This window comes from Schistosoma mansoni, chromosome 3 (genome assembly GCF_000237925.1).
Source record: "Schistosoma mansoni strain Puerto Rico chromosome 3, complete genome".
Lineage (NCBI taxonomy): Eukaryota > Metazoa > Platyhelminthes > Trematoda > Strigeidida > Schistosomatidae > Schistosoma > Schistosoma mansoni.
Genome location: NC_031497.1, coordinates 11,551,591 through 11,576,844, shown reverse-complemented (window position 1 = coordinate 11,576,844; position 25,254 = coordinate 11,551,591). Strand labels below are relative to the sequence as shown.

The window sequence follows — 25,254 nt, the reverse complement described above, 5'->3', positions numbered from 1 at the left end:
ATCCTTAGAAAATACAAGTGATGAGACAGGAAACAAAATCACATACCTGTTGACGCAAGTGCATAACTGAGACCATTATTTTCATCTGCTTGTACTGGAATTCCGGGTCCAGTGTTTGTAAGTCCATTTGAGCCAAATTTGGTTCAGAATGGCAGATTGATTTAAATTCAGTCTCATCAGCATAACTGAACCAAGACATCATACCGACAACAGGCGCTCAAATTTCAAATGGTTGGACGTGTCAGCCTTATAGGACAATCTACAGCAGGTGGGCTGAGAAGTTCACCTTCAACTTGATGTGGATACTCATGAGAATCTCTTACAGCACACGATCTTATGTGCTACAAAGCATTCTGTTCCAAAAACGGTCCCCGAAATCTACAAACAACCTACGATCATCGACAATCGTACTCTTTGTTTGTTAATCCCCAAAAGGAACTTCCAGGTGGAATACCTACGAACTGGTAAAAACAGCGCATCTATGCAGTTCAAACTAATAAGGAACATACGCATAAAGGCAATAGGAGAAGACAGGTTTCAGTATCAGGCAAAGCTTATCGACAAATTTATCTACAACCCGAAAAGCTTATTCCGTTATGCAGTCTCCCTTCAACATGCTAAGACAGGAGTTTCCCAACGGCTAGGTTCTAATGGCCAAACCAACAACGACGGTAACGCCACTGACTTTCTGGCAGAACAGTACTATCAAGTACTTACACCGACCCATACTAATATTATGAAAGCTTCACCTGAACCTCCACAGGACTTTCGGAAGTAAACCTGAGCTCTGACTTGGTGTAACGGGAAATGCAGCACCCAAAAAAGACATTTCTCCTGACCTATATATGGTCCATTCTACTTACTGAGGGAAGTAGCTTTAATATTGGCAACACCACTTAGCATGATGTTATCACATTCGCTAAGCCGAGGCACATCACCAGAAAATTGGAAGCTGGCCCATATCACACCAATTTTTAAAGGAGGTCGATACAGCCAACCTTCAAGCTACCGACAGATAACACTTCTCTCTATACCCTTGAAAATTCTGAGTCCCTGATGTGCGGCCGCATACACAACTACCTACTATTCACAAACTTTCAACACCAACTACATGGTTTCAAGAAAGGTCACTTTTGTAAAGTCACTTTCGCCTTAGATAGTTAAGTTATTGAGATCATCTTGAATCAGGTGTACACTTTCACTTAGAGCCTCGGGGTTATAGCTGTATACTATTTTGAGATCCTCAGTATATAAGTATGGTTTTCCAGATTTTATGATGCTACATATATCGTTTATATACATGAGAAACAAAATCGGGCCTAATACACTTCCCTGGATGACGCCACTAGTCATTGTTCTAGGTAATGAGAGATAGTCGTTGTACTTTATCATTTGTTTACGTCCCTTTAAGAATGAAAAAAACCATGAATAGAGTGGGTTGTTGATTACTTTTGTGTGGAACCTTATCAAAAGCTTTCCTAAAGTCTAAAAATATGACTGATACTAGGAGTTCATTGTCTCGTTTCAGAGTTATATCATTCATGTAGTCCACTAGGCATGTATCACATGATCTGGACCTAAGAAATCCATGCTGGGAGACCGAGATGAGATTATTAGTAACTAGATATTGGACTAACGCCGCCTTAAATACTTTTCCCATCACTCTGGACACCACTGAAGTTATGTTTATGAGTCGGTAATTTTCAACATTTGCTTCAGGTCCTGTTTCAATTTTGCGAATGATGCGTGTAGTTTTCCAGGCAGTAGGGTAACGTGCCGTAGAGAGTGATACCGCAAATAGTTTGAGTAATGAAACATACATATCATCGCCTCCAATTCTTAGCTTGCTAGTTGGAATACCATCTGGTCCATCAGTGTAGGAGTGTTTCAATGTACTAATTGCCTTAGAGATATTCTGTACATCAAAGTCTACGTTAGTAATCTCACATGCAGATGCTGTGACAGATTCTGAATCATTTAGTGGTTTTTCATCAGTTAATGAGGAACAAAAGTGTTCATTAAATAGTTCCGTAACAAGTTTAGGATCTTCGTATACTTGTCTTGAATAAATATGTTTCCTCTCGACTTAGAACGTTTAAGTTTATTTTGAAAGAGTACGGTGGGTGCAGAGGAGTTATTGTTAAGTTCGACAGCATGTTTTTCCTGTTCGACTGCTTTTTGTGTACTTATTGCGTCTATCCGGGCAAGTATTTCTATCATCGTAACTAAAGACGAAAAATCATTAAAGTTGTGGAAGTAAGTAGAATGTCTTTGCAGACGTCTTCGTGTACCGACCGGTATATACAGGTCTTCAGAAAACTTAGGTCTCCAGTACTCTGAAGGTGCGATTTTGTTGATGATACTTTCGATGTTGTGATAAAATATATTGGTTAGTGTGTCGGTATTGTTTGCAGTAAAGAATGTTCCCCAGTCAGTGCTTCTTAGGTAATGGTGAAAATTAATCCAATCTACCTTGCGATAGTTTCTACGAAGGATTACATTTTTAAGTCTACCGGTTGTGTTTTTTATATTAAGGCTATATACGACAATATTATGATCACTACCTGGAAACTTTTTTCCAACATACACAGTATCGGGGGTCAGGCCACTGGTAAAGACTAAGTCCAAGATATTTTGATGTCTGGTAGGGCTACTAACATATTGAGTCCACTTTCCTAGTTCTGGACATTCAATAAATGATTCGTAACGTTTCGGAGCCTTGACTGGAAACCAAGAAATTTCAGGCGTGTTGAAGTCACCACAAATGAGCTTGCCTGTGAATGAGAGGGATGATGCTAGTGTGAATACCTCTGATAATACTGCTATTTCACCTGTTGACGCATTAGGTTGACGGTAGACACAGCCGAACAGTAAGATAATGGAATTTGATGGCTTTAAAAAATCCACACCGAGTCCTTCAGTTTGTTTAGTTCAGGCATATCAACCTGCTGACTGCGGTGGACAGATAGACAAACACTCTTGATCTCAAAGGGATGGTTGATATCATAAACCTTGACTACTCAAATGCTTTGATGGGGTCAACCATATATGTCTTACCAACAAGCCCAAATGATGAAGCACCAAATCACCCTTAATTAATGGGCTAACTTCATATCTTAAAAAAATCGACATTTTAAGGTTAAGGTTAACTTCACTTTTTTCAGGCTATGATATGTCCTAGTGGGGTCTGCTGGGGGCCGGTACTAGGACCTCTTCTTTTCTTGATTTATATAAACGATCTTCCACAGTAAGTATCGTCAGATTTATCACTTTACTCTGATGTGAAACCCTGAAGAGAAGTTCACAACCAAGATAATAAGCTGTCACTTCAGCATGATCTGAATTAACTTCAATTTTGGACGGATGACAACAGGCTTATCTTTAACACTTCAAAGTGTAAAGTAGTCCACCTGAGACATGTTACAGACTACGGCTACAACTTGGGTAACTCCCCTCTAGAGGTATCCCAAGTTGAAAACGATTTAGGAGTGTTGGAACTGTTGTCTGATGTTTCACACTAATTGCGACAAAAAAAGACTTTCGAGCAAACCTTGTACTGGTAACGTCGAAGCGCATTTTTGGCCAGTTTAACGTAAGAATTTTCCACATAGTCTACAACAGTTTTATTCGTCCTCATTTAGAGCACGGAAACGTGATATTCACTCCAAAATGATAAAGGCACTCTGCAATATATTTAACGGTGAGCCACGAAATCAGTCCAGGGACTCTTATGAAGGGTGACTTTAACCATTGGATCTTAACAAATTAGAGTATAGACATCTTAGAGGTGACCTAATGACATACAGTATCCTTAACATTTCAGGGAATCCTCTTAAACACGTACTTATGCTTAATCTCAACACGAACCTTAGAGATAACATCCAAAAACTGTAGACACAACACAACAGAAAGGACTGTAGACACACCTATTCCTTAGGAGTAGCCAAATGCTGAAAGTCGCCCCAGAATGAGATAGTTCAAGCGACTTTTCAGTAGTTCTTTAAGAGAAAACTTGATATATTCTTAAGTACTAAGGCCAGTATCCTACCATGTTTTGCCAACTATTTTTCTTTTTTCTGTTTCATTGTTAATATACCTAGGTTCTTGCCTGAAGGTATCAGTGTTCCATCGTTACTAGATACGGAAGCCTGTTAAGTGAAAGCTTCTATTCCATCCAGAATAATTTGAGAACATTAAAAAAATACACTGGTGAGATCAAGAAACCTATAGTCCTGAAACAATGTTATATCATCCGTTACTGTCAACTAAAAGAACGAAAATAAACCGAGTTATCCACTATCTTGCTTATGAAAATTGGATGACAAAACTCTTGTTAAGTCTCGTTGGCAATTAGTGACCGCCCTGTTTGATTATAATGTCGTTGCTTGGGTATGCCCTGTTTTCGATAAATTCTTACCTCTCCACATAACTAAAATCCCCTTTAGGAGGTATAATTGCCTAAATATTACTCCATACAGCCTCATAAAGAGTTTATTCCACGAGGGGTTATTACGACGTCCGACAACATAAGTAATATCCCAGAAGTTTGCTTGCCAGATTTCGCAAATATGCTTCACCTCATAAGATATTCAGAGCTGTAGTTTTTTGTAGTGCCTAGCATTCTCTCATTTTATTTACAAGAAGCAGTTCACATCATGCAAATATGTACTTGCTTAATACTATAACATTTTAGTCGTTCTGAATTTCTTTAGTCACGATTATTTCGTCCTGAATTAATATACTGATTTTGCTCAGGTGCCACCTAGCTTCGTCGTATCGAGGGTTTGGATTAAGTCGGGGTTTTGGTCTAACTCTCCAACTAAAAAAGCATGCACAAAGTGTTATACAATTATTAAATCAGAAGCTTGTGAGAGACCGAGATCTTTGTAGTCCTGAAAGTAAGGCAACGCTAATATATTATGCTTGTGGTAGTAGTATCTTTGTTTCGTTCAAATCCTAGTCATGCTGGCTTAAAATTTAGTGATTTACATCATAAATTACTAAGCAGACTTTAGAGTCAGCGTTGATAACTATTGGTCAGTTGTTTCACCTCTCAAAATATCGACGTTATTGGCGTTCCAGTCACTGGGGCTATACTGGCGTAATATGTCAGATGTCTAGTATGTCAAGATCCTTATAAATAGCAATTGCTGAACCAATTCAGCTGCAGAAATATCTCTTCGGACAGTTCGAAAATCGACTTAAACAAAGCAAGTACCTGTGAGCGTTACCATCAATAAAATGTATTTTTGTGGATTGTTATCTTGTTCCAGTTTAAATATCACGAATGTGCTATTCGATTGCTAAGCCTGCAGGGTTAAACCTAGTGTTTCTTCAAAGAATATCCCTTACCATCTAGAACGGAAATTTTGTGTAATTTCAGTATATGCAGTGAAGTTTTATATGTGTAAGTATGAAATGCTTGATATTAATAGTTGCACAGTGCTTTTACACTCCTCAACAAGCAAATAACTACCCAATGGTGCTTGCATTACAATCATATTGTGTCCGTTATGTTTAAAAGCTTTGCTTATAAATCTTACGGATTCAGTCATCAATGCCAGGTAGTTTGTAAGTACATAAATACTTCCAAGAAATGCTCGCGTAAACTGATCTGTTTGCTAAGGAGTTGGAAAAGCTTAACCGTAGGATAATCATGTTTTTGGAACTCCATTCGATGTGTTTTTAGACAACTCCCAGCTCCAATTCAAAAGGGTTCAGATGATTATGGAACTGCTTTAAACTTGAATGTGGGTTCGAGAGTCCTCGTTGCAAAATCAACCATCCCACCGTACGGACACCGGAAAAACTGGGTACCACGCAATCAGGAGGATTTTTTAGATGGAGGAGCATTCCCAGAAATACATGTTCCCCAATATCCTCTCGGGATGGGGCAGGAGAAAAATATTTCGAATGCTTTGGTTATAAAGACTGATAAAGATGGGAGAATCAGATATGATGAACTTGTTCGTCAAGGGCACAGCAAAGACAGGATCATCTATTCAAAGTTTTCAGACTTACTACCTAAACCGATTGATGATGACGATCCAGAATTCAACAAACCAAGTCAAGAAACTATCGAAGAGGTAGATGTTCTATTTTTGTTGATTTTGCTAGACAACAGAAAAAACACGTAAAGCTCTAGAATCACTGGTCGAAATGAAAGTTGCTGCTGCTGCACCTGTACGCCGAGCTGAGAAAACAAATCCTGCTGAATATATCCGTTATACACCATCACAACAAGGTGCTGCTTTTAATAGTGGAGCTAAACAACGCCTCGTCAGAATGGTGGAAATGCAGAAAGATCCCATGGAACCCCCTAAGTTCAAGTAAGTTTCACTGATCTAAATTTTTATTCTTTCAGAATTAACCAGAAGATCCCTCGCGGGCCCCCTTCTCCCCCACCACCTCTGATGCATTCTCCGGCACGGAAAGTTACAGTTAAAGAACAACAAGACTGGAAAATCCCCCCATGTATTTCAAACTGGAAGAACCCCAGGGGATATACTATACCGTTAGACAAACGAGTTGCTGCAGATGGTCGTGGTCTCCAAACAGTTCATATTAATGAGAACTTTGCGAAACTAGCAGAAGCACTTTATACGGCTGACAGAAAGGCTCGTGAGGCCGTAGAAATGAGAGCACAAATCGAAAGAAAAGTTGCTCAGAAAGAAAAGGAACGAAAGGAGGAGCAACTCCAGAGGATCGCTCAGCAGGCTCGCGAATCTCGAGCAGGTCTTCGTCGTCCTGGCGCAACTGAAGGCGGAGACAATGATCCGGAACTAATGGACCGAGAAGAATTAAGACGTGATCGTGCACGAGACCGTGCTAGAGAAAGAAATCTTGCTCGTTCTAATAATGAAGCCAAGGCTAAGATTGAAAAAGACAAAGAGCGAGACATCAGCGAACAAATCGCACTTGGACTTCCGAATCCACGGTTTAACTCAACAAACGAAAGCCTATTCGATCAAAGACTTTTCAATCAATCTAAGGGTCTAGACTCAGGTTTTGAGGGAGGTAAGTAATCATTTTAACTATCTGGTTTTTTTTAGGTGCGGATGATTTATATAACATTTATGATAAGCCATGGAGAGGTGATTCTGAATTGGTAAATCATATATACCGCCCACGCCAAAAAGATACTGATGCATATGGGACAGACCTTGATGCACTTAAGAAGACTAAACGCTTTGTTCCTGACCGTGAATTTTCTGGAACTGATCATTCTCGTCGTTTGGATGGTCCAGTTCAATTTGAAAGAGACGAAGAAGATCCCTTTAATCTTAGTAAATTCTTATCCAAAGTCAAGAAGGCCGAAAAACGCCCAGGTGAAGGTACCTCGGGAACAGACATCAGTAATCGTGACACTACTCATCGTAAAAGAGATCGAAAGGATTAAACCGCTCTAACTTTTATACTTTGTATATATTATTTATGGTGAAAAAATACTCAAAGTATTTTTTTGACTTTATTGATGAACTTCAGCTGCAAATTATGTGAATTTGTTACGCTTTCACTGAGGTTAATATACCTCTCTGTGTATGTAAAGCCAAATTAAATTAAATTGGATTTGTTACAGTACCTATTACTAGTGAATATATAATTGTTAAATGTGTGTCGTACTCTGTCATCATGGAAAAGTGTTTATCGACTAACTTTTTATTACGACCGTCGTTTGCAACAATGTTTCATAGTTGTTTTAATGGTCAGATTTTGGGTGCCGGGTGTTATTCCCTCAAACTATGTCCACTTAAGAGAACGTGAATACTGTTTGGACCGTTGAAACTTATTTGCAAAAAACGTGTTCCTCAGTGGATTCCCCCTCGCTCTCTCCAACTTTTTAAGTTGGTATTTATTATTTTGCTTGGTTTTTGAGATTATTTGTTACGCCAATCCACTTGTTATATCGAATGTGATGCTTGTTGTTCGATTTCATTAAAATGATTTGTATCAACAGCTTATTAAAATATTAGCTTGACACAGCATGGGCATCAGTGGATGCACCATACAAACGGTATTAAAATAACTAAAGAGATGTACAAATGATGGAAAGATAATTAGAATTGCGTATGATGCACTTGAGGGTCTTTCACTGTTTCCTCTAGATACTCAGGTGAAGTACAGAAATATTGCCATATATTCTGATCCCGAATAAAATGTAAACTGCGGATTATGATAAAAATAAACTAAGGTATTAACAGACCGAACAGTGGGGAAAGTTATCAGATTTTTCGTTGCTGTTGGTCAGTTGAGCTTCCTTTAGGATTTTTGCTTCTGACGATTGATCGGTACACACTGTCTTAGTGATACTATGCTTTTTACATAGTTTGAATATGTTATAAACGTAGAAGAGGATGCTTGTTATAACGCTGGCGGTTTCTGGTTATAACAGTCCTTTCACTTTTTACACGTATGTGGGACGTTAATTTACCTTAGATGAATATCTACACTAGATCCCCACCCAGTGTCTATTCTACAGGACTTCAACACAACTCAGATCAAGAACACGAGATTAGCCTGACTATAACGTCAATATATTTCCACACCAAAATCCGACACAAAGAACAGTCAATCAATAAGTGTCCATCAACAAGGAACAGTCAATACGTAATAAGGATAGGGGAATATATATAACACATATAACACCTGTCATCCTATCTAATGTCTGACTCATCAAGACAACCAATCATTGTCATTCTCGCCCACACATCAGAATCAAAGGAGCTTTAGGCTTGATAAATTGCAGATGTAAATTTTGTCTATAAGCTTTGTGGAATCGTTTATGATGGGTATTTTCCTCGTTTTACACTGGGATAAACCGAAAAGTATTGTGAAGTTAAACGAAATCCATAGTAACCCAGTTTTTTGTTTGATGCCGATTACAGTTGCAAATAGCCGTGTGTGTCGGGAAAAATATATAACTCAGCGATTTATTATATTGGTTAATGCAGTTAAATCTATTAACACTACAAACTGTACGCATGCATTTAGTTGAATAGTTTATAACAACTACTGTCTAGTCCAATTTTGTCAAATGCGCTTATTGTCAAAATATACAAATCTCATTTAATTCGGTACATTTTGACGTAGTTTCTAGATCAGTGTTGGATTTACGGTCGGTACATAAACTTGTTTACAGCCGTGCCATATATCAAACAGTATCAGCCCATGTTAAAGTTATACAGGGCAAGTAAAAGCAGTTGTTTCTTCAGTCAACAAATAATCATATCACCATTTCTTCAAGTTATTACAGATTCCTTAAATTAGATTGTATCAATATTAGATTAGTGTAGTACTCAGCCGACTCAAATCAACATATTTTGAACGACCACTGTTATGTCCAAAGTGCAAGATGAGGCACATAAAAAACTAATATTCTGGGATACATGGTAATCATGCGTGTATTCATCTTATTGCTGCTGATTTTGATTGTTTGTTAGACTGAAAACAGTCACAGGAGAAAAACATCAATATGGTGGCCTTACTGTCTGAGACTAGATATGTGTGAATTTACAAAAAATGGACCTTTTCGTTTAATCTCCAACCAACTAAGTCTATTTTGGCCACCGATAAATGCACGTAAAGCACATACTTTCTACTGTTTACTGTTGTCTCATATCATGTTCTATAATACTGTCGTACGTTGTTAAAATACTTCTGTGATACTTACTGTATCCTGCGAGCGTACCTGTTTACCTACCCTATCTAGCTTTAACGACTGATGCTACGACTCATTGAATCGGTCTTTTTGTTTGACAGATCGCTCACTGAGTCCTTAAAATACCTTGTAATAATAATACGTAACTGTTGTTCACTGAGAGTGTACTTAAGTTGATGCTGTCTCCTATATATTTGGTATTTTGTACAGTACTTGTTACTGAAAACGATTAAGTTTGGTTTCCGAACAATGCGATACTCATCGATAGTTAAATTTTGTTGAATTGAAAGTAGTAAAAATGTAGTATTCACCTTTGACAGTGAAGAACGATGTTTTTAGAACCATTCATATTTGTTGCATTGAAAAAAATACCGAAGATGTACAACCTTCAATACTGGTTTATCCACACCTATTTCCTAATGACTTGGTCAGACAAGTACTTTTTACTTAAATGATAAACTTAAGTTGTGATGACATGCTTACACTATTCTTTATAGACCAACATTTTGGTGGGTCATTGTTCCAGACGTCCATATTCCCCTACACAAGAGATTCATTTCCTACGATAGATCGTTATAATTAGTTTTGTCGAAATTGAACAGTTTTAAGTTACTGATTGATGATAGTTTGAACAATTTTAAGTTTCATACGGTGATAGGTCGCTAGTTAGTAGAATAAAACTGCATCGAAAGAACCCTCCACCATATAAGAACTTTCGTATAAGTTAGAGCGAATAGTTTCACAGTATTTGAACACTGAGTTGATGTAAGATATTAAATAGGAATAATATATTTGTAAAATCTTAGCGAATGGATTTGAAGTAAATCCAACGTTTCGCCTGGCAATCTGGTCCAAGCTTTTTCAAGGAAATATAGTCAAACCCTCCACCAGTTTGTCATCGCTTTCAATAAATAAGGGGGTCGAGACTCCATTAATTAATTGATGTTTAGACGACGTTCAAATTTAATAGCTTTAGTTCTTGTTTAGCAGAACCCAGCCTCATTTCATGTCAGCAAGGCGTGCTTTTTTATCTGGCAAAATAAAAAGCCATTTTCCAAGGGGGAGAAAAAGCGAAGAGTGATGTCAGGAAAAATTCGTACTATTTGTTAAAAAAGGACTAGCACTGTGTCAAATTGTTTGATATGGTTGATGATTACACTTGTAAAAAGCCATTGGGGAATATACAGTTAATATTAGAAACATGTAGGTTATAGAGCAAGCGGTACAAACAAAACCCATTTAAATTCATTCTGTTTCTATTGTATCAGTCTTAACATCATTTACCGATGCGCTATAAAATATATAACCAGATCCATCTTTGTTTCAAAACCAATATCCAAATATAACTAGAGAGATTAGTATCCAAAACATTCCAGGGAATATGTTCTTTAATTGCTAATCCTAATCTTTGAATTATCCATATCTATGAGTGAAGGTATAGACAAGGTGCGCTGTTAAAACAATTTAGTCAGTGCAATTATATTATTGTTTAACATATTAATAATAAGTATTCATTCAGAAAGAAATCACACAATACTATATTGTCGATCCAAATAATTATGAATTGCTAAAGAGATGAAACTCATGCTGTAAAATAACCGGGAAAGTTCAGCAGTCCCGCAAGACGTGTTATAACGGGTGAAAAATCAATATTGTCAAATAAGCTTGGGGATTAAGGGCACAACAAATATGAACAGACAAGTAAGAAGGTAGAGGGAGTTATTTCTTTATTTTATTTTTCTAGAGGAAAGGAAGAGAGAATAACGGAACGAAGTCGAAATAAAAAGCAATGTTCCATTCTCTAGGTAGAAAGAAAACAAACGTCATATCACTAAATAATCAATATGAGATCATGCAAGAACAAAATGATGAAAATCAAGTATAAAGTTGAATATATGATTTTGTGTCACTCTTCCTTGTGCCGCTGATGCACACAATAATAGGGAGAGTTATTTTGAATAATGAAAGACTTAGGTATGCATACTAACTGATTACTGGAGTGGTAGTAACGATTGTGGTAATAGTAGCAAGATAACAAATTTTGGTGAGAATAACGTAGGTAGATAAGCTGTTGAAATAAATCTATTTACATTTAATTTGGAAGGTAGATTTGAGATTTGTAGACTGCTTTATTTGTTAAACGTTCATTGGGAGTTTCTCATTATCTCTCGTTGATCAACTGATAATGGCAGACACGTATCCATGTAAAGAATTTATTTGGACAGAATAAAATGAAAATAAAAACATGATTAAGAATTTTATATATTCTATAACTGGATTTGTTAATTATTTACAAATGGGTTAGTGCATACACATATATTGATAAGACGTTTGCATAAACAAATTACTTTGCGACAACATTTCTGTAAGAAGATAGTTAAAACTAATGTGTTTTCTGAAAATTCTGAGGGATTCTGGTTTTAATCTCAGATAGGATTAGGAATATACGTCAACAGAGATTTTGAGAAGTGGATTACATCATGCTTGTCTCAAGTTGCTTTACAAATGACGTATCGGTTTCCAGGTGTAAAAATATATTTAGGGTAATCTTTAGGCTACAAAAATCGTCCATCAACTAATTATACTAACAGAGAGCCGATATAAGGCATGCATTACTGTAATGTCCAAAGTGAACTAACAAATAAATCATGCTTTCAACAAACATCAAATAAGCACATTATCACGAGTGATGGTGATGAAAACAATGCCCATACTTTCTGGCAAGAAAATTAATGGATCTCTTTTCAAAAAAGTGATAACCAAGGTGAACACACTAAAAACAATTTACCAGTCTATGTAATTCACTTGGTATCATTAAATAAAAGCTTTTATTTACCCCCATTCGTACGTAATAACAGTTAAATCTTCAGAAAAATAAGTTAGTCATTCACATTCATGGATGTAGTTTCTTCAAACGAGAAATCCTACCACGTAAGTAGATTGATGGATTGAGAAATAAAATAATTACAGAAAATATGAAGATAATTAAAAGAATGGAGATGCAGTGAAGTAAATTTACAAAACAGAAAGGAAGTGAGAAATTTATATAAATTAATAATACTCCGGCTGGGTTGATGATGATGATGCGAATCCCTCCTATGTCAGGGAATAACAATACTAGCTAAGCATTTTTATGTTAATAGGATAACCATCTTGAATGAATATGTGTATATATATATATATATATATATATATATATATATATATAGTTGGGTTCTATACCTACTGATGGAAATAGATCAAATTCACTTCCTCGTGGAGCTTCACTGACATTAATTTTCCAGCTAATGTTAAAGCACTTATCTTTGAACAAATAAACAAATAAATATCTAATTTGTGTGGTATAGCAAATTATTTCATAATTTCATTGCTGAGAGTTTATAACAGTCTTCAGAACCATTTAAAACAAAGTTATCGCTTTTTCACAACTAAATAAATAACATTGTATGCTTTCAAGATATAATTATGTACTTTGTTTAGAAATAAAGCAATGAATATATGTGAAGTATAAAACAATTAGTCCCTTTGATATATTTCGATAATGTAGTGAGAAGATAAAGGTAATCAGAATTACGTGATATATTTGCATGATACATTTAGAACATTCTGATTACACATATAATGCTGATATTATCATGGTTAAACCTGATAAAGGGTCAGATGTCATTATAATAAGTCCGATTACAAAAATAAAATGGAATTCATTAACAGTGATGAAAGCAAATTTATGGCTGATGTTGACTTTTGGGGGTTACGTAAATTAGAAAGGAAAGGCAACCTGAACCTAATGAAAATGATTAACATGAATGCTATTAGCAAAGAGAAATACAATTTATTAAAGCCTATGGGTTAGGTGTATCTTAATTTATATGGATTACCGAAAATTCATAAACCCAGTACCCCCTTACGTCCAATTTTATCAACGTATCGGTCATCAACACATAATCTCGCAAAATGACTGAAAAAAGTATTAAACATTATCCAAAATCAATTTTGTGAATATTCTTTGAAAGGTTCATTTACATTAATTAATTACTTAATGGGTATTAGTATTAAAACTAAAACAATGTGCTCCTTTGATGAAAACGCTTTGTTTAAAAATGTACCTCTTAGGAAGAATTATTAGTATTTTGTGTGACTATATCTTATTAAATAACCTTTCATTGCCATTTTTTGTAAAAGCTTTTAAAGATTTATTATTATTATTATTATTATTATTATGTACCGACAATGTGAAATTCACTTTTTAGGGTGAACATTTTCGACAGATTGACAGCGTAACTATGAGTAGTCCTTTAGAACAATTACTCGCTGATGTGTTTCTGGGATATGTGGATAAACTAGTTGAAGACTCAATTCAAAAGATGTATCTATATAAGCGGTACGTGGATGACATCACAATTATAGGTGTTAAGCTTGAAGATGTGAATTCAACAAAAATTCAAAGCATATTTATCTTACTTGAGAAGAAGAGATGAATAACCAGCTTCCTTTTCTAGACATACTAATTAGTAGGAGAGACGATGATTCTACCAAACGTTTTGTATGTAGAAAGCCGACATGGACAGGGCAATATCTTAATTTCAATAGTCATTTTCCAATCCATTACAAACGTGGATTAAAAAGGGTTTATTCAGTAAGATCAAACGTATTTGTACCAGTGGTATTATTGAAGGAGACACGAAGCTCTTAACTGACATGTAAATGAATAACGGTTATTCATTGAAGTTTATAAACCGTTGGAAAGGTAGCAATATGATGAAACCTATGGCATTTTTGGCACCCAAGAAACGAGTCTATATTGCTTTATCATTCTAGATGACTCAAATAGTCTCATGTTGAAACGAACGCTAAAATTAGCTATCAACAGAACATTTTATGCAGCCCAACTTATCATCATCGAAAAGTCAAGGTCCATGTTTCACCGAAAACCCGAACAAGATGTAAGCGATTGTGTGACATCCCATAGCGTCATTTGAATGTTGAAAGAAAAGATATCTGAGAGATTATTCAACAGAAAAAGGACCAGTTACAAAGCTTATGAGTGTTAATTTAACAAGTACTTTATTTTTTTTAAAAATACCCAACTTACTGTAAGGTGGTATCACAGATGACGAATTGTATCATTTGTAGATGGAGAGAAATGAAACCCAAATGTTTTTGCATAGCTTTGAAATCATAAATATCACTGAAAAATTAAAGAACACTGATGTTCTAAACCATATTTTGACCTAACACCTTTTACTTTCTTTAACTATTTCTTTTCATATGACTGGTTAGTTTCTAAATAAAGTTTAGGAATGCTGAGATCCAAACATGTCTAAAAGTGTTTGATCGGTAATTTAGATGACCTTAAGTACATAAAAACCTACTAGGTAAAATTATTCTTTTTGTAGATAATCCAATAATAATGAGGTTAGGATAACGGTGTGATATATATTAGTCCGGTACATAGTGAATAATCTTGCTAAGATATTTATAGTACTGGAAAATCATATCAGACAGACAGTAATACAAGAAAAAAGATAATAAGGAAAAATATAATTATGTGATTAGATTGTACTATACTTTCTTCATAAATAAGATGTTTATTTGAATCAATTTTCGATTCAATGTAGTTGATCTGGAATGACTTAAACAAATGCTCTGCGATGAAATAAACAACATTTGATAAGTAAACAATAATAAATGATGCAGCCATCCTCTTACTACAACTAAGTACTTTAAAATTATACTCTCAATTTGCACTTTTAAGTACATTTTTAAATTTAACCATATTTATAGAATACTTATTAAGATAATACAATATATCAACAATTTACCTCTACTTCAGCTGATAACTGATAATTATCTCTTCTTAATTGAGCTAAACGTTGTCGTTCATTTGTTAACGATGTTTCTAATTCAATAATTTTCACTTGTAGTTCAACTTCCATACGTTTTGCTTGAGTTAATGTAAGACTACTAAAATCAAGTTCTATAGTATTTTTAAAAGAGAAAAAAAAAACAGTATGGGCAGAATATGGTAATAAAATCAAGAAAAGAATGATTATTTAAATTTCAGGAAAAATTCAAATCTATCATGAAAACAATTTTCAATGAGTAATCTGAAAACAAATGAATTTAGGGTATAAGCTATAATTATAGTATTAATGTGATGTATGCTACTTATGTTGACAGATACAAGTAGTATGTAACATCAATCAGAAATAAAATGCCTGGCAGCGTAAGACTGAGAAAATCGAATTGAAGAGAATAGAAATGTAAACAGAGAGTAATTGTAATAACAAAAGAATTGAAAGAATCATGAAACACGTAAGGGACAATCGAAAGAAGATTTGCAAATAATGTACTTAATGTATAGTTTTCATATTTTGCGAATGCACTCTGCAATTTCGCATCAAACAATAAATTTGTCATCCCCATTCAGTCTTCGTTCACTACAACAGGTAGGATATTTAGTATTCATTCAAACTATACCATAAGTTAATTTTTATGAATTACATTAGGAACTAGAATTTACTTCAATAGGTTAAAACCTAGAGTAATCATTCATTCATTTATTTAGAGTCAATATTACTAGGAAATCCAAGTTTCTGATAAGACAGATGATTAGTTTATCTAACTTCTCGTTCCTTAAATCCATGCAAAATATGCCAATCTGATATCAGGACGTCGAATAAGTAGCTAAGAATTGTTCAGATACAATGCACCAAGCTTTTATGATAAGTTAAATACAAACACAGGTGATCTACAATGAATGAGTAAAATACTGATCAACCCTACATTACTTATCTGTTATCCGTATCATTCTGATCATCTATAAATATACATTGTAATACCATTTCAATGGTAGATAGAGATTCCTTAACAATGTGCTTGCTTGTGTCTCGTTGAACTGTTAAAAAGCTACAACTGCGGACTGTTAATAAAAACTGACAACAGACAATATATGTGGTAATATACCACACAGTTCTAATAAACGTCTTGTCATTATCTTATCTAAATTTATCAACGAAACTGTTTTAAATGTATGCAGTATTATTTCAAATATAAAATGAAGTCTAATGCAATATTCCCCTTGTGTGCATTAAAATATCTAACTATAAGAAATATTATATCCAGGACTAGTGAGCATTTGTTGCTCTGATAACAATTCAGCCTAAAAGGTGGTTTCTCAGTTCAGTGTTTCAAAGGGTTGGGATGAGTTAGTTGTGAGTTGTGTGTATTTAAAAATTTTCACCAATCCTATCCTACAAAAATGCGTATCTACAACTTTGAAAGATATTTTGTTTTCTCACCTCATCTAACATTTGATTCAAGGGAACAACAGACTTATGACTCAATGATTAAAGGACACGATATCTGGATTTTAGGTTGGGATTTTACAATATGTTCAGCCAGCTATGCTAACTGACGTAAAGTTGAGAACAAGAAATGGTACCTGATTACCGGGTTGCATTGTCATTATTTGTATTCAGCGTTATGATTAGCGAGAATTCATGACTAGTGGAACTGGATAAGTTGTATAGTCACTAACGTTATTGTGAGATGATCACAAATAGAAGATGCTTGTGAACTTATTTTCAAACAATCAAAACATCTATCATTGATGATCTGAACACTGAATGTAATTCTAGTGTCTGTTTTCAGCAATATCCTCACATAATCTAATTTTCTTCGTATAATTGTCAAAAACTATAATACGATATATATTAGTGGGATATTGAAAAAAATACTCAAAAAAATATACCTTCTATATGTTTTGCTTCAATTGCCTTTTTTACACATGCAATTAAATTTCCAGTACACTTGCATACTTCTTTACTAGTTAATTGTAATTTATTGAACATTTCAGATTGTGAAGTAGTTTTTACACGAGTAGCATAAACCAATTGAGTTGTACTAGCAGCTATCTCTTGTGAAATTACGATTAAGCGCTCTAATTTTACGTCTTTTCCACAAACTATGGAATCAGCTATTTCACTGTTTAAAAACATTTTTTTATGGTAAAAAAACGACAGTTAAATATTTTCATAGAAAGTAACTAGTATGACGATGAAGATGTTTCATGAGAAATACTAAGAAAGTGAGCAGTGAGAAATTACTATTTTAGTACAAGTGCCACAGGAAATTCGGAAATCATTATGAGTGAGCATTCTACACCATGGAGGAAATAGTTTGATTCAGTGGAGGTCGGGTATTATGAGATTGACATCACCATCATTGAAGTGTGACTGATGTAGACGAAAGTACTGATTACAAAATTGTAGATAGAGATTCGATAATCTCTCATAATAACGACAAATTATTTTTTTTTAGAGAATTCACAATTTTCAATAATAATTTTATTGATTCTGGTAAAGTTCCCATAGTAGTGAAAAAATAACAGTAACCCATGTTTCCTGAATTTTTCTTGATACGGGTTTCAAAAGTCTAGATTAGATCACGTAAAATGGTTTCAAAACAGATGTCTACATTATTTAACAGTTCGATCCTGAAACAGACTAAAAGTAGTGTTAGTTACAATATTAGTTTAGTTTTGGTGAACGTAAGTTGAAAACATAATCAAATTTATAACGTAGAACTCGATTATCACTAACGAATAAATAAGATATTGAATGTTACTAATTGATCATTCATTGTATAAGATTTTTAATCTTGTACGAGGTCAGAAACATCTTTAACCATCCAATGGTAAAGCTTTGAATTGTGGCAACTAGTGATTACGCTAGAATCTCATAGGGATCGCCAGCTCCCTAAAAGTTCCGAACATACCTTGCTGATGAGCGTTTTCTGGAACGAAACGCTGGTTCACGACATACTGATAATTTCCCGAAACCAAAAAATACGTAAATCATCTTGTCGAGTTAATTACCATAGCAGATGCACTAAAGGGTAACCGACAGAATTCAATTGGGATTAAGGACTAGACAATATGACATTGAATAATACGAACTGAACAGTCTGCGTACCCAAATTAAATTCATGGAGTTCAGAAATCTTTCTGCTTTGGAAATTTCAAGTTGTTAGCTTCATGAAGTTCCCTTATATCTACGTTAATTTTGATTACTCATAATTTTCATTTCAACTAAAAATAACATGTTACTGGTTACAGAGAAAAACCATTCACTACGTTTTCAATATAACGTATAATACACAGCTAATCTATGACGGATTTTGAAAAGGTTTATTTTCAAATGCTGTATTGGAAAGTTATGATTTCAAAGCTTAGTTAATCGAGTTGGAGTTGGACAATAATTTCAGTGACTACTTTAGGTTGCCAACGGGCTATCGTCAGAAAACTAGAGACTATTTAGATCTATCCCAAATGTCTTAAATATAATACACTTCTTACTGGATATACAGATTTTGGATCTATTTAAAAAATGTCAACTAATCAGCAAAATTTATTCGCACAATTTCATTAGATAATAATCAAAGTGAATATAGATTAGAGGCATAAATAACGAGATTTCGTTTAGTCTGATTATGAGTGAGAAAAAAAGAATTATACAGTATAATAGAGCAACTTACACCATGACATTAGCACTAGCACCGACAAACTTAGCAGCCGATAAAAGACCCTTGGTCCAACGATTATAAGGTTTATAAAACTCAACGGACGTTGGCGAATCCTAAGAAAGAATAATTCATATAATAGGCAGAAAAAAACTACGTTAAAAAGAGCAAGTACAAGTCTCTTGAATTTATCGTTAAGCGTATTTGCTTCAACTGCAGAACAGATATATAATCAGATATTAAATTAATTGAAATATACCTACACAGGACAATTCAATTAACTTAGATAACAGAAATAGCCTAAGAAAAACATATGACACATTTACAAAGTCATTTTCACGGTTAATGACTCTCAATTTGACATGTGTTTAGCTGTAATTCAACTGCGTCGTTTATCATTGAAAGTCTAGTCTCCATTTATTGTTGAATGTTACCAAACAGTCCAATAAACTATTATTACTTACAAATATATCTCAAGATGTATTACGCATGATACAACTCAAAATCCTAATACAATAAAAATGGTCCACAACAGACGTCCTAACTATTACTAATAACTGTCTAGCCAAGAAACCTGAATAGCTAAGGAGACAAGAAAAACATGGAAAGTTTGCTGTAGCTCAAACTAACGCTGATCTAATGTGAAATGCCAAAGAATTTTTAAAATCTCTTGAGATATTCTAGAAAACAGGCTACTGAGAATGAGAGCTAAAGAACAAGAGATCTAACTTGACACTCATGGTTTTAACAGTTGAAAATGACGATTAGAATGTTTACTTTGGAAAATTCTTAAGGGACTTATCGGGAAATTTGCATTACCAAACAAAAGGTAAATGACCCACATTCTGAAAAGTGAACGAGAAAGTTTACTCATGATTGAAGAGTATATTAACTGATATAATATCCCAAAGTATTTTATTTGATCAATTAATATTGATAATGCTACATAAAAATATTCTTTCACCTGATTGTTGGATAAATATTCTTGTGGATCAACTTGGAATTTATTTGTGTACAGAAAAATCATGAATATACAAAACAATGAGTTTTACGGGGTTAAACGATAACAGATAACGCTTTAAATGAGAATGGTTGAAAAATAAACTCCTAAACTGTTTAGCAACATTACAACAGATCATGGTTCGAATAAGCTAGTCTTTTATTAATTGATCAGTGTATTTTTAAACACGTAAGAAAATAAGATCAGTTAAATTAAAGATTACAAAACCCGTAACGTAACGGTTATGTTATGACCTCTGACCCTGTCAAATATCACCTGACAAACTGTCAATCAGAACACCGACTTATATAATCTTATCCCTGTGCTAAACCGATGACACGTCGGCCAGGACTAACAGCTTTGTGTCAACCCTGGGCCCTTGTCGATCCTCTGTATAGCAGCCTCTTGCTCAACCCAGCCCGTTCAGTCCAGAACCCAAATATTAGCCTCCACTGTATAAATTGTGTTTTAGACGTACGTGATTTATATACAATCAGATCAGATCATACTATACAATGAAAAATAATAATTATACAAGATCAAACTAGAAGTGGCTGTGAGTATAGGAGACTGTAAATAATCATTTAAGAATGGTAAATTGTATAACAGTAGCCAATAAGTCAAATGAAAGCTTATGATAAAAGAATATGAATATACATATAATCTGGTTACTTTATGGCTGTCCAATAGAAACATATGTAATAATAGTTCATGAATAACCCCTAGAAGTTACCATTCATTTATTCATCGTTCGGATGTAACAGGATAACTAGTTTATCATAACGCTAAACTTCTTACCACAAGCGCATTACGCAAGACTTATGACACGTCGTTTATTTCTCATAGAAATACATAATCATTCAACTATCGAACTGGATTTTAATAGCCTGAATTTACAATTTTACTTGATCCGCAGTAAAATAAGACGAATATTGATCGCTATCGTAAGACATTTGTTTTTACCTGTTATTTGGTTAATATTGTCGTCTTACATCTAGTTAATTTTCTGTCGTACTGTCTCAATAGTAACTCGAAAAGGTATACATTCATCCAAGGACCTACGGAAATTATTACTAGTAAGCTCTAAAACTTACGCCATCAAAAGTTAATTTCTAAACACTTCGATCGCCGGTGACTTATAATTTAACTATCCAAATGACTTAATAGTAGAAGAACCAGATGGTAGGGATTTGTAGCTCTGCTAGATGTTTTAGTGATGTTGTATCCTGTCAGTTACTTCATATCACAATAGAAGCAGATGATGCTTAGAGAATGAAAATGAAAGCTTTCCAATCAACCCGTCTACAGTAGAAAAACTAACTTTACAACATATCCTAGTTTCTTTTGCTTTTCTTCTCTAAAACCTTCTAAATGGGAAATCTTTAGACATATCATTTTCCTCAGTGTTTTCCAAATCACTCATAAGGTGAAAACCATAATATTAGGATAATACAATACACCTCAGTGTTTGAAATAGTATTCAAATCAGCCTAAAATATGTCAACTCATATCAATCAACAACTAACAAACAAACATTTAAAATGAAAGTATCTGTAGGATAAACCATTTACATCAAACTATAACAATCCTCATATATAAAACAAAAGTGTAAAAGTAATCAATTCATAAAAGTATACACAGATATACATACGTCAAACTCCTGTTGAATCAATTTAGATTGTTTCACTAGATCACTAACACAAAGTAACAATTCAGAACAACAGTCTAATATGAGTGAATTCACTTGGAGATTTTCATTGTTCATTGAATTTTTTTTAGATTCCGCAATTAATCCCTAAAATAAAAGAATATGTTAACAGATCAAATTGAAGTTTTGGAAAATCTCAACTAATTTTAATGATTAATAGTAATAAATTCCATGATATACATACAAAGTAAACGAAATCAAGGATAATTAAACTGGACTAATGTCCAACTGATTGGAATGTCAGAAATTAATAGCTAGAGTCTCTACGTGACATTGTTCAACATCAATATATTATTTATTTTAGTTAGTGAAATTATGTCTTTCATAAAGTTATATTCATATTGAATCGAAGAATAAATTCACATTTAATGAACAGTTTCAATTCTAGTCTCAAATAATAAACAACGAGTATCTTAGGGATTATAGACATGTCTCATTGATGAGCATCAAAAAGTATGGAAATAAATGAGGTACATGGCTAAATAATGATTGAATTCAACATTGTAATTAGTACGAAAACAAGAAACGTATATTTTTCGATAAAGTATTGTCTTTGAAAGCGAGTTACTGGGTTTGAATATCGGTGTGAATGTCAACATTGGGATCCAAACATACTTAGTTGCAGAATCCCGAACAAGATGTAACAAGCGATCTGGATCTCATTTCTATCCGTAGTTCATAAATTTATGAAAAAGAAATGATTACCTGAAATTTCTGTTCTGCAACTGTGATAGCCTCAAAAGTGGTTTCCATTTCTTTCTGTATCACATCAGTCGACGACATAATGTCATCATTATTGTTATCATTCGACAGACAGTTTGGTAAATTTTTTAATTCAATAGACATAGATTTTAAATGACTATGAATCATAGATAAATACTCTTTGATTTGATTGAAATAATTATCGTTATCGTGATTACAATTTATATGATCCTGATCAATACTGTTGATTTGTAGCAGAACATTAAGCAATTCCATAAATTCACTTTGAATTAAGTCTAAATTATGTAGACAGTCTATAATGTAAAAAAAAGTTTGGAAAGAAGTATAAATTATGATAAACTTTCACTTAAACAAAACATCCAAAACTAAATTATCAAGGAAACAAATTGTATGGTGACAACTGATATATAGCGTCGATTAATACATTTTTGCGTAATTATTATTGTCAGTACCATTCAATCGTCTCCAAATATCTATAAAGGGAATTTTATGAAGCAAAAATAAATGGACAATTTTCTATATATATTCCGACACGTTAGAGAAGTTCAATCTCTTTCAAAATGTTAATATGAAAAAAAGAAAATGTGAATAATTTACTAGTCAGCTGTCAATGAATTTATCAGGATTGTGTAATGCTGATGTTCCTCTACAGTAGCGAATACATGTCGGGTAGTGTTGGAATCAAAGATGTTACCGAAAAACTACTTAGGACATCTAATTTCAATACTTTTGTTTGAAATAAACCACTATTTATCATTGTTAAGTAATAAAATAAAATAGCCAGTTATCGAAGGGTAACAAATGATAGCTCTAATATAGATCTTTTGCTAACCAAAAAATGAAAAACCATATTTTTAGAGCCACAACTGAACTAAGTAGTTATTTAAAATCATTTCTAATCTAGACAACATTGCGCGCTAACGATGACAGTGGTCGGGAATATATAATATATGTCCCAACCATTTCAGATGATGAAGATAAAGACTTAACCAACCTATTTGAAATAATTGCTGATTACCTTACGCCTAGCCTGAACATAGCTCACTGGGTGATCAGAGTATGCGCGGTCGATAAGCTTTGAAGATATCTATGGTCAAAACAAGTCCTTTTAACTAGGGTAAAATAAAACTATGTATTATAGGTAGTACTGTGGTGTATGCTACTTATGTCAACAGACATAAGTATTAAGTAACATAAATCATAAATGGAATGTCTGGCAGTAGAAAGTTGAGAAGATTGAACTAAGGAAAAAAGAAAGGGAAACACAAAGGAATTAAGAATTGCAAGAATCATAAACAACTGATGGAGGATTTTCAAATGAAGTATTGAATGTATGGTTTTCACATTTTACAAAAGAACTCAGTAACCTTGCACTAAACAATAAGTTGGTTTTTTCCAATTGGGTGTTCGTTCGCTAGAGTGCTAAAACACAAATGAATATAGTACTTTAGTGGGAACAAAACAAACTTAACCAAAGATAGCTAACGACATCGAAAATGAAGTTAAGTTTCTCTAACACATTGTCACCCACTGTAATCTACTCGCAGTCAATGTGTAAGCTGTCAAGATTCACCCATTAAGTCATTATTAAGTGCAAATAGGGTGCTTGTGTACAAGTTCACTAAAGAACGCAATTGTGACTTGAAAAAAAGTAATATTAGAAGTTACGACAAAAAAGAAAATGGAGTCATATATACTAGACCACAGTGAGTGTGAAAATATTTAAGAAATAAAGGTTTTGAATGGCCAAAAAGTCAAAACAACAGATTACTTTTTCAATATCTTGTAATGTCGACCAGTAAACTGTGCCGAATTATTTTCCTATGATAATCAATAAAACAAAATTTGCAACCAATCACCGAACACATTAAAAAGATGAAATAAATAAATCACATAATTAAATTGAATAGTAAGAATAAAAAATTATACCAATAAACAAGTTTGTTCCACAAGGAAAAACAAAACAACAGAATCAGATGGTAGAATAAATGAAAACAATCTTATAACACCGTTAGAATCCAGCTTAGTGGTCTACATGTTAAGAGTTCGCGCTGGATTGCAAATTTTTAATGGTGGTCGATCTTAGATCAGGTCATGGTTTCAATGAAATTCAACAAGCCCCAAAACCTCATACTAAAAATTTACAACTAAGCAATCATCATACTAAAGTAGTATATTATTTTAATCAGAAAAAGAAGCTTAGTTATTTAAGTAACTTTACCAATACAGTGATATAAATCAATAAAATAGTGTAAATCATGCACCAAATACAGATTTAGGAAGTCGATTTTGGATAATAATGTCATTATATCTGAAGCCTACCGATAGTACTACTCAAATGAATTAAGAAAAGTAGATAGAATGGAATTTGAATCAAATACACCATGGTTTAAAATAGAATGGCCTTACAGTCAAGGTGCTACCATACACTAGTAAAATAGGTTCGATAAACCAAAAGTTCAACAGTTCATTATTAACTGAATTGTCATAAGTTATGGTTATAACTCTACTAGTATAAAGTTAGCTTTATAAGTCTATTTCATGAGAAGAAACACGTTAATTGAATTGGATTCCACTGCTAATCATATGCTATCTATTTTATATAAACTTGTGTTATAATAGCCATATTAAGGCAATGTACAT

General features: G+C 33.8%; 2 protein-coding genes across 2 annotated transcripts in view; one reads left to right on the top strand and one right to left on the bottom strand.

The window, feature by feature from the left end:
• Positions 1-5,557: 5,557 nt before the first annotated feature.
• Smp_105860 (putative nuclear protein SkiP) lies at positions 5,558-7,613 on the top strand (the record flags this gene model as incomplete). Its single annotated transcript, XM_018799217.1, has 5 exons — positions 5,558-5,571; positions 5,690-6,086; positions 6,118-6,329; positions 6,365-7,017; positions 7,053-7,613. The coding sequence occupies 5 exons, from the start codon at positions 5,558-5,560 to the stop codon at positions 7,397-7,399; spliced, it is 1,623 nt and encodes a 540-aa protein (XP_018651028.1). The 3' UTR covers positions 7,400-7,613.
• A 3,514-nt stretch (positions 7,614-11,127) lies between these two features.
• Positions 11,128-25,254, bottom strand: part of Smp_181350 (huntingtin interacting protein-related) — a gene marked incomplete at its 5' end in the record, with an annotated part of 49,150 nt that continues 35,023 nt past the window's right edge. The window contains 6 exons of the mRNA XM_018799216.1: positions 11,128-11,837; positions 15,481-15,635; positions 17,412-17,644; positions 19,196-19,296; positions 21,832-21,975; positions 22,594-22,904. Coding sequence (XP_018651027.1) covers positions 11,820-11,837; positions 15,481-15,635; positions 17,412-17,644; positions 19,196-19,296; positions 21,832-21,975; positions 22,594-22,904 — 962 coding nt within the window. The 3' untranslated portion in view covers positions 11,128-11,819. The remainder of the gene's footprint in view (positions 11,838-15,480; positions 15,636-17,411; positions 17,645-19,195; positions 19,297-21,831; positions 21,976-22,593; positions 22,905-25,254) is intronic.